Source organism: Salmo trutta, unplaced genomic scaffold (assembly GCF_901001165.1).
Source record: "Salmo trutta unplaced genomic scaffold, fSalTru1.1, whole genome shotgun sequence".
In the NCBI taxonomy this organism is placed as follows: Eukaryota; Metazoa; Chordata; class Actinopteri; order Salmoniformes; family Salmonidae; genus Salmo; species Salmo trutta.
In genome coordinates, this window is record NW_021823509.1 from 523671 (window position 1) to 534177 (window position 10507).

Here is a 10507-nt window from a genome sequence, read left to right on the forward strand (position 1 = left end):
TGAGATCATGTGACATTTAGATTGCACACAGGTGGACTTTATTTAACTAATTATGTGACTTCTGATGGTAATTGGTTGCACAAGATCTTATTTAGGGGCTTCTTAGCAAAGAGGGTGAATACTTATGCACACACCACTTTTTCATTTTGTATTTTTTTAAAACAAGTTTTTTTTTTCCATTTCACTTCACCAATTTGGACTATTTTGTGTATGTCCATTACATGAAATCCAAGTAAAAATCTATTTAAATTGCAGGTTGTAATGCAACAAAATAGGAAAAACGCCAAGGGGGTGAATACTTTTGCAAGGCACTGTATAACCTCTGTCACCTCCATATAGAGCAGAGTCCAGGTAGAGGCTGAGTTTAGACAGGCAGCCCAATTCTGATTTTTGTTTTCTCACTAATTTGTATTTTGACAAACCAGATCAGATCTGAAAAAATCTGATGTCAAAAGACCAATACAAAATATAACAATTGGGCTATGTTCTTATATTGCCACTATAAATAGCATATTTGGCACTATGTTTTTTTGTATGGAACATTTGCTGCCAACATTGAAGATAGATTTTTTTGACTAACTCTTTATATCTATGGCTCTGCTATATGATCTCGTTGACCTCTCCATAGAGATCCATCTCTCTCTCTCGCTCGCTCACGCTCTCGCTCCCTCTAAAATAGACCATGAACCCTTGCGAACTCTAGCTTTTCTAAACATCACCATACTAGCATTGTCTTTAATTTCAGCTGTAACTTCTTGTGTGGTCTGTGTGTTCTGCTAGGAACCTTCTCTCTACTCCGACATGATTACCTTCTGCTTCAATATGGGAGCCAACACTCGTCTCTCTCCACCTTTCCTAACCCAGCCTAAAGTGGTTTTTGCATGACTAGCACTATTGAAATGCTAATTTTAATCTTCCCCTGAAGGAAGCTTTGACTTTCTTATCAAAAGAAAAAATGCTATACCTGTAAATAACAAATTGGCTCGAAGCCAGGGAAATGTTAGCAAGTAGGTCTGGAAAACAGCTTACTTCATAGTAATCTGAACACACACTGAGAGTGTGCGTGCGTGTGTGTGTGTGTAAACGTCCCTTCCTCCTTGTTTGCTATCTGAATGCAATGTATCTGCTCAATCCACATGTCTGATTTAGAAAAGGCCAAGAAGAAGGAGAAAACAAAATGGCGGAGCGCCCCAATAGCATGCCACGCTCTGTAAAACATGTGTAGGTGTTTCCAATCGATAAGCACGCTCCTGCTAAACACAGAGAGGGGCTCCAGGGCCTGGTTCCCACCGTCCACACACACACACCTCTTGGTGTGTGTCCACCCACGCTAGCATCTCCACCTGTTTTGTTCCTGGGCTAATTACAGCCGAGAACAATTAACACGATAAGTATCGCTTAATATCCTCTCCCTCTTCCTTGTCCTCCTTCTCCCCTCCATCCTCCCTCTCCCCCTCCTCTCTCCCCCCTCCTCCGAAGGAAGAAGAGATTGAGGCAAACACTGCTAATTCCTCATCCCCTTTCAATTATCTCTCTAAATGGCGCTGCTAGGGAGGCAGGTGGTGGGCTGCAGAGTGAAATGACTCTGCGTCCCAAATGGCACCCTATTCCCTATATAGTTCACTACTTTTGACCAGAGCCCTATGGGAACCCTGTGGGCCCTTGTCAAAAGTAGTGCACAAAATAGGGAATAGAGTGCCACTTGGGATGCAACCAGTGTTTAGTGAATGAATTGAATGTTGATGGGATTATGAGCTGTGCTGTTTAAGGGACCAGGGTTTAAGCCGAGTAATGCTGCTGCTTGTTGTTGGGAGATATGTTGTAATGAGTCTTAGGACACCTGCTAGTGACAAGACTCTGCAGTCATTACTGAGTCCTCATTACCCTGGCTCTGTCTTTCTATGGTAGTCTGCAAGGACCAAAGTGCCAGGCAAAAGGAAATCTGATATATTGTTGTTTTTTTGTTTACCCAAACCTGGAAAAAAAGAGAATGTGGAACCACTTGGAAGCTCAATGTGGAACCATTATGGAACTCCATCTAGAACTTTGAAACTTCTAGAACCACTATAGAACCCCTACGGAACCGTTACAGAGACATTATAGAACCCTTTATGGAACTTTGGAACCTCTATAGAACCATTGTAGAACTGTGGAACTCTTGTGGAACCATGATGGAACCCGCAATGGAACAGTGGAATTTCTGTGGAACGACTTGTAGAATTGTGGAACCCCTGTAGTTCCATTGTGGAACTGTAGAAAAACCCCAATACCCGGTGTCATGCTACTACTACTACTACTACATAATGTCTCCCCCATAACTTCCACTACTATCCTCCTCATCCCTGTCAGAGTCTGCTGTTGTAACACCCTAGGATAAGTTAAAGAATGAGAAGACAGATGATGTCATAAAAGAGACCAGGAAGTACACATGGGAGCCAACAGTTGTAGTTGTGTCATTCAGGTCCATTCACTGTCTGGGAGTTCTTGAGAATTATGACATCACTGTCTTCTCCTTCTGTATGCCATCCTCTAGGTTACACCTCTTCCTCATCTCTCACAGCTTCTGCTGGGCCGACACCCCCTTCCAATAGTCGAGGATATCATGGAGGTCCTCGTCTTTCGCAAACTGAACCTTCTTCCTCAAGGCGTGGCCTGCAGCGATATACGTCGCCTCTTCGCGAGGGTCGCGAGGGCCTTTCTTGTGTGGCCGGAACCTCTCCCAGATTCGAAGGGTGTTTTCCGAGGAATATTCGGGGCTGGAGGAGTAGCCGGAGTAGTTGTGGTGCCGGGATGGGGAGAGCTGGGAGTAGGCGGCAGGGTCCCTTTTGGTACGTCCCAGGGGTTTGAGGAAGGAGGCCTTCTGGGATGGGGAGGGAGAGGGGGACTCGTTGGCTCCCTCGTAGTAGAGGGCGGGGAAGGAGTGCCTGTGCTCAGAACAGTGGTAGTCTGGATGTACCTCCAGATGATAATGCTGCTGCTGCTTTCCTGGTCCTCCCCCTCCTCTTCCTCCCCCTCCGCAACCCACCCCACCTCCATTGACATTCACCCCACCTTCATTAACCCCTCCTCCCATTCCGTTCCCACCACCACAACCCATCCCGTTTCCATCACCACCACTACCACAACCACTACCATTTCCACCCACAAGAGGGAGCCTCTCCATGGTTTCCCCACACCGAACAGGGCTCCCCTTCTCTGGGTATGCAGGGCAGGAGTTGGGGCCCGGGCTGCGGGGCTCCGGGACATCCAGACTGAAGACCCTGGTGCTCTTCATGGATCCTCCAGCCGAGGATACGCTACATCGGTTCTTCCCAGCACCCATGACCACCACACCTGTATCGCTCAGCTGCCTCTGTAAGGGTCGTACGGCATTCGCCGGTGGTGGGTCCCTGTATGGGGGCGAGAGAAACCCCCCTCCGCTGATTCCGGGACGCTCCGAGAGAGGCATGACGAGGGGGACGGGGGTCATCGCGGGAGGGGCATGGATTTTGGGAGAGGAGGCGAGCATCTGGCAGGTGTCAGCGAGGCCTTGGGAGAGGGGGATGAGGTTCCGAGCAAGGGAGGTGATACAAGCAGGTGGAGGAGAAGTAGGGTTGTCACCAGATGTTGTCGTCGCAACAAGGGAGTCGAGCTTGAGCGCGTCGATACAGTTGTTAATAATCTGGTTGACTTTGTCGACCTCCATGGCGATCGTCGAGATCTCTGACGCAGATCCGTGCCCGTCGTCATCCGAATCATTCCCAACGTCCATTCCGTCTTCACTGCAACCGTTGATGCCTCGCATAGCCACCAGTATCGCCTCGCCCCCTCCTCCTCCTCCCCCTGCCAGTAATAATCCTCCCCCGTCTCCCGATAATCCTGCCCCAGTCCTCACGTCCATATAGTTCCCTTTATTGGTTGCCATGGCTTCACCGAACGCTGTGGCCATCTTCTCCACTTGGGGGAGCGTCGAGAGGCGGGAGGAGGTGGTGTTGGCCGAACCGTGGAGCATGCCGGAGCTGGAGGAGGCGGAGGGGGGAAGTTTATTACCCCCACCACCCCCTCCTCCGTGGAGGTGACCTCCATGGTGCCCCTGGTTCTGGGCCTGTTCCTGGAGATGCTGCATGGCTGCCGGGTCGTTAGCTGCCTGTGCTGCAGCCTCCGGTCCATACCTGTAAATAAAATCCAAGGATAAAATCCATTAGAATAAAATATTTTACATCTCAGGTAAAATAGCTGTGTGCAATTCAGGTGCATCACATCTACCTATGAGTCCCGAGTTATTCAAACCTCGAATCAAACTTTAATTAATTAAAGGGCATTTAAATCACAAACACACTTTATTGTAACAACAATAAAATGGAATGAAAGAGAATAATAAAAAACAATAATGCTATAAAAGAGATAAGTAAAATAATGTAAAATAACAGAATAAAGAGCTGGGGTTTCAACAACCTAAATAATACATTGGGTCTGTCCCTCTTACCGCATCTCCAAGATGGTCTTCTTCACGCTGATCGCCTTCTCCTTCTCCTCCTGCATCCGACGCTTCCTCAGGCAGTAGTAGACGAGCCCGAGCACAATCACCATCCCCAGCAGACACCCCAGGATCGTCATGATGTAATGCGTCATGGTTGACGGGTTGGCGTGGTGGTCGTCAGGGCCAGCCTCTCGCGTGGCGAAGAAGATGCATGTGTGGTTGTTGCGCTGGTTTTTACTTATAGACACTACGCAGTAGGTGTAGTTGGTGTGAGGTTTGAGATCCACCAACGTCACCTTCTCCTTCTTCTCCTTGAGGTTCTGGATGTCCGAGACGAAGCTCTGGTTGTATTGGACCAGGACGTACATCTTGCTGTATGGTTTAGGGATCTGGACCAACAGCTTGGCTGCAGACAGAGTGACCCACTGGAGTTTGATGCTGGGGTTGAAGTTGGGGTCGGCCGTGGACGAAGCTGTCGGTTGATGATACGGCCCGGCCCGGCCGTCCATCTCCGGGCCCATCCCGGAGCCCTCCCAGTCGGTGCCGGGTTGAGACGTGATCCCGGGTATGATCATGCCGTCGCGACAGATGGTGGAGAGCATGGTGCGAGCGCTGCGTCCGTGCCCGGCCACGGGGCTCAGGAGCGGGTAGAGAAACAGCTCGCCAGGGGTCTCGCACTGCAGCCGGTCGTATGTATGGGTCACGTTATTAAATGCCTCCAACCAAGTAAGAAAACTATACAGATCACATCCACAATGGAAAGGATTTCCTGCTAGCTCGCAGACCATTAACCGGTTTAGCACAGTGAAAGTTGACGGATCAATCCGGGCCAGCTTATTGGACGAGAGGTCGATGCTGCTGAGGCTGGAGCTGGACTCCTCGAATGCTTTGTTGTCAATGACCTCGATGAGGTTGTGCTGGAGGAAGAGGCACTGCAAGCGGCCCAGGCCACGCATCATCCCCTCTGTCAGGTTGGTCAGCTTGTTGTAACCCAGCTGGAGGACCTAGGATGAGAGGAGACCACAATGGAGTAACACTAAGACTTTGGCATCTCAAATGACACCATGTTCCCTATGAAAAGACTGCTTTTTGAATTAGTGCACTGCATGGAGAAAAGATGGAGGTCGTAAGATTAGAAGGGACCACAATGGGAATACAGTAAGTCCTTGGCCTCTCCTCCATCTTAGTAGGTACAAATAGCAACATCCCTGTGTGCCATGGAATCTGGTTCTAATGAAAATGATGGCTTCCATGTACTTGGGCTGTTAAATGAAGCTGGAGAATGGTTTCATCTTGGTGAATAGTTCCAGTAACCAGTCCGATGAAGGGAGCACAAGGGAAATACAGTAAATCTTTGGCTATCTCAAATGACGCCCCTTATCACTTACATAACACACTGGTCAAAGTATTGATCTATAACATGGAGAAGAGAGTATTGTTTAATATTTTCCTTTTGACTTATTGTGTTTACCCTAAATGGTTTTGTATTAATGTAAAACCTTAACATGCATTAGTCAAGTAAAATCAGTCAATCGAATCAATCAATAAACCAGTCAACCAATCAAGCCAAAACCAATCAACTAAACAACCAACCGATCAACCAATCAAACCCCTATTCCTCCCTGACAGGTAGGTTTGCCTGATCAGTGAAGGCCCCATCCTCTATGTAAGAGGGATGGGAAACTCCAGTCCTCAGGGGCCGGAGTGGCGTCACACTTTTTCCCATCCCTAGCGAACACAGCTGATTATACTAATTGCATTCTAAACTGATTAACTGACTATTGGGGTCAGGTACAGTGCCTTCGGAAAGTACTCAGACCCCTTGACTTTTTCCACATTTTGTTGCATTACAACCTTATTCTAAAATTGATCAAATAAAATCCTCAGCCTTCTACACAAAATACCCCATAATGACAAAGCAAAAACAGTTTTTTTGACATTTTTGCAAATGTCTTAAAAATTAAAACAGAACTACCTTATTTACATAAGTATTCAGACCCTTTGCTATGAGACTCGAAATTGAGCTCAGGTGCATCCATTGATTATCCTTGAGATGTTTCTACAACTTTTAGTCCACCTGTGGTAAATCCAATTGATTGGACATGATATGGAAAGGCACACACCTGTCTATATAAGGTCACACAGTTGACAGTGCATGTCAGAGGAAAGACCAAGCCATGAGGTCAAAGGAATTGTCTGTAGAAATCCGAAAGAGGATTGTGTCAAGGCACAGATCTGGGGAAAGGTACCAAAAAATATTCTGCAGCATTTGAAGGTCCCCAAGAACACAGTGGCCTCCACCATTCTTAAACGGAAGAAGTTTAGAACAACAAAGAGCTCCAAAGTTCATCTGTGGAGATGGTTGTCCTTCTGGAAGGTTTTCCCAGCTCTGCAGCACTCCACCAATCAAGCCTCTATGGTAGAGTGGCCAGACGAAAGCCACTCCTCAGTATAAAGCATATGACAGCCTGCTTGGAGTTTGCCAAAATGTACCTAAAGGACTCTCAGACCATGAGAAACAAGACTCTCTGGTCTGATCAAACCAAGATTGAACTCTTTGGCCTGAACGCCAAGCATCACGTCTGGAGGAAACCTGGCATCATCCCTACGGTGAAGCATGGTGGTGGCAGCATTATGCTGTGGGAATGTTTTTCAGCAGCAGGGACTGGGAGACTAGTCACGATCGAGGAAAAGACTAACGGAGCAAAGTACAGAGAGACCCTTAATGAAAGGTTCACCTTCCAACAGGACAACGACCCTAAGCACACAGCCAAGACAATGCAGGAGTGGCTTCAGGACAAGTCTCTGAATGTCCTTGAGTGGTCCAGTCAGTGCCCGGACTTGAACCCGATGGAACATCTCTGGAGAGGCCTGAAAATAGCTGTGCAGTGACGCTCCCCATCCAACCTGACAGAGCTTGAGAAGATCTACAGAGAAGAATGGGAGAAACTCCCCAAATACAGGTGTGCCAAGCTTGTAGCATCATACCCAAGAAGAATAAATGCTGTAATCACTGAGTTAAGGGTCTGAATACTTATGTAAATCTGACATTTTTATTTTTAATAAATTAGCATACATTTCTAAAAACCTATTTTGGCTTTGTCATTATGGGGCATTGTGTGTAGATTGATGAGGCAAAACAATTATTTAATCAAGTTTAGAATAAGGCTATAACGTAAAAAAAATGTGGCAATAGTCAAAGTCTGAATACTTTCCAAAGTTACTGTATGTAAACTGGGGCTGGGGCAAAAGTGTGACACCAATTAGGCCCCAGAGGAGTTGCCCATCCCTGAAGTAAGAGATCTCGTTGTCATTCAACTAACCAACATCCCAATTAACCAATCAATCAACCAACTAACAAATCAATCAACCAACATACTAAGCAACCAAACAATCAAACCAATGACCTGTAGGTTGGCCTGATGGGTGAAAGCCATGTCCTCTATGTAAAAGATCTCTTTCTCAACCAACCAACCAACCAACGAATCAAACAAATAACCAATCAACTAACCAATCAACCAATCAAATCCCTCCCTCTCAACACATCAACCAACCAACCAATCAAATCCCTTACCTGTAGGTTGGCCTGATGGGTAAAGGCCCCGTCCTCTATGTAAGAGATATCATTCTTGGTGAGGTTGAGGTCCGTGAGGTTGGTGAAGCGATACATGGAGTGGAATAGCACTGCTTTCAGCTTGTTCTCATTCAGCCTCAGGTCATGGACCTGTTGTGTTGAAAGAACGACAACTTGTTTAATATCAAACGGCTTGACATTCACGAGCTAGCATGAGAAAACATTTAGTGTTAGCTTTGCATTTCTGTTGAAAGTTGGGTTGAAAGTGGACCACAATGGAAATGCGTTGTAAACTTCTTTAAATGCATTGTATCCACGCGGTTGAAATGTCTTTTTCAAATGGTCAAATAAATCGAGTAAAATCTAATTGAAAAGAACGAGACATTTTTTTTTCATCATACGGCTCAACATTTGTAAAGTAGTATAACAAAACAGTGAGCTATTTATAGCAAAACAGTGAGCTAGTATTTTTAAGCTAGCATAAACAAAACATTACGTTTTAGCTTTGCCAAACTATGGTGGTTCCTATGGGACATATGAACTACGGTTGAAAAGTAAAGTAGTGTTCCTCGAGGCTCTGTTCCAGCCCCACTACTGTTTCAATTCTATATTGTGCTAACTCTTGGTGATGTTATTCGGTGGTTGAAAAGGAACACCCCATTGAGCAAAACCAGCATTGGAATTAAAATGACATATTTTACAATTACCGCTAGGGGTAGGCTGTATAGCATAATATATACTCTATAATATAGAACATAACAGTACCGTATTGTTGATGTGCTGGGGGATGGTCTCGTACGGGGGCTGGTTCTGACTGCAGATGGCCAGCCACACGTAGCCTTTATCCCCTTCGATCAGCCAGCAGTCCCCCCGGACGGACCCAGGGAGGTGGAGGAGAAGAAGTAATGGGGGGAGAAGGTAGAGGAAGATGGATGGAGAGAGGGATAGGGAGAGCGGGATGGAGGGGAGGTGGAGAAACCTTTTGGTCATGGTTAGGGAGGAAGGGAGGATAGGAGGGGTTATCTTATTAAGAAACTAAGGGAAAGGGAAGAATATTAGGAAAGGAAGCAGGCAAGTTTGAAATCAGGTTGGGCGACAGGTAAGGAAGGGGTGTGGCCAGACCAGGAAGTAGAGACAGGAAGTCGTAGGTCACAGAAAGTTTGTTGCCTAGGCGATTAGAGCATGGCTTGCCGCTTGGCGGCCATGGTAGCTGGTAACATAGACCCCATTTTAAGTGTTCTGCATCGGAGGGTTACAATGATGGTAGCCCCAACAACAACTCATGGCCCCTAATGACCGTTTCCCTCAGCGACAGAGATGGAGGAAAACTCCCTTTCAGTTTGGCAGAGAACCTGTGAGAGAGAGAGAGAGAGAGAGAGAGAGAGAGAGAGAGAGAGAGGGGGGAGAGAGTGAGGGGGGGGGGGAGAGAGAGAGAGAGATCGATCCAGAAAGTCAGAGGGAAGGAAAGATAAAGACAGGAGAAAAAAATTTGAAAAAGCAGACATCTACATTAAAACAGCTAATGACAAAATAAAAATAATACAAATTGTTAATCCCTTTCACGTATTCCCTGAGGATTTCTAATTAATTGACTTTAGGTCTGGTTTCAAAATGAGCTGTGTAAAAGAGACATAATGAAAAAAATGAAGATATGCCATCACTTCAAGGTAACATGATACACTGTAATACCCATTAGCAATGATGATTATTCAATTTACTACTAAAGAGGAACATAGATTTAGAATTTTCATAATACCAAGCCTTTCACACAAGTAATATTATTCAAATGTATGAAACAAAATGCATAACGCATAGACAAAAACACACAGACACACACACAGCATCATCGAATTGCAGTTCTGCTGCAAATACATTAGCATACTACTCACCAATAAATATGTAAATGTTAAAAACCCTAAAACAATCAAATCTCATTTCATAGACATTCTCCATTGTTTACAAGCCTTTCACAATTCAGTTATAGAGCTTCTGTGCTCTACAATACACAAAAACAATAAAGCTAACATCAACGCTTTTTAAAGGAACTAAGGGAGATGAAAGAGGGACTAAAAGGAGGAGAAAGTAGAGAAGAAAGTGTCTTGCAGGCAGCTAGGCACGACACAGTGGTTTACTGCATTTCTCTGCTGGATCAATGTGTGTGTGTGTGTGTGTGTGTGTGTGTGTGTGTGTGTGTGTGTGTGTGTGTGTTTCTCCTGCTGGATTAACGTGGGTTAGGCTGTAATCCATACTAAAGCGTATGCATTACAGCTAAAGCAATCCAAATGGATTTTCCATTTTCAACGTCACTTTTCCTAAAACATATTTTGTAATGTATCTAGTCACACCAATGAAATGACACAAACACACAGAACAATGTTCACTGTTTTGTGTATGCCATATCACTCACATTTAAATGGGTTTAAATGTAAATGACACACGGGACCAGGTTAGACACTGGTAGAATCTATGCCAAG

The 10507-nt window shown here is 45.6% G+C and overlaps 1 protein-coding gene across 1 annotated transcript; it reads right to left on the reverse strand.

Annotated features, from left to right (window-relative positions):
- Positions 1–2078: 2078 nt before the first annotated feature.
- LOC115191203 (protein phosphatase 1 regulatory subunit 29-like) lies at positions 2079–9063 on the reverse strand. The gene is made up of 5 exons (XM_029749142.1): positions 8799–9063; positions 8034–8183; positions 4466–5463; positions 3031–4151; positions 2079–2991 (listed from the first exon to the last, which is right to left on the reverse strand). Exons 1-5 carry the CDS (start codon positions 9021–9023, stop codon positions 2555–2557), a joined length of 2931 nt encoding a protein of 976 aa, XP_029605002.1. The 5' UTR covers positions 9024–9063; the 3' UTR covers positions 2079–2554.
- Positions 9064–10507: the final 1444 nt, after the last annotated feature.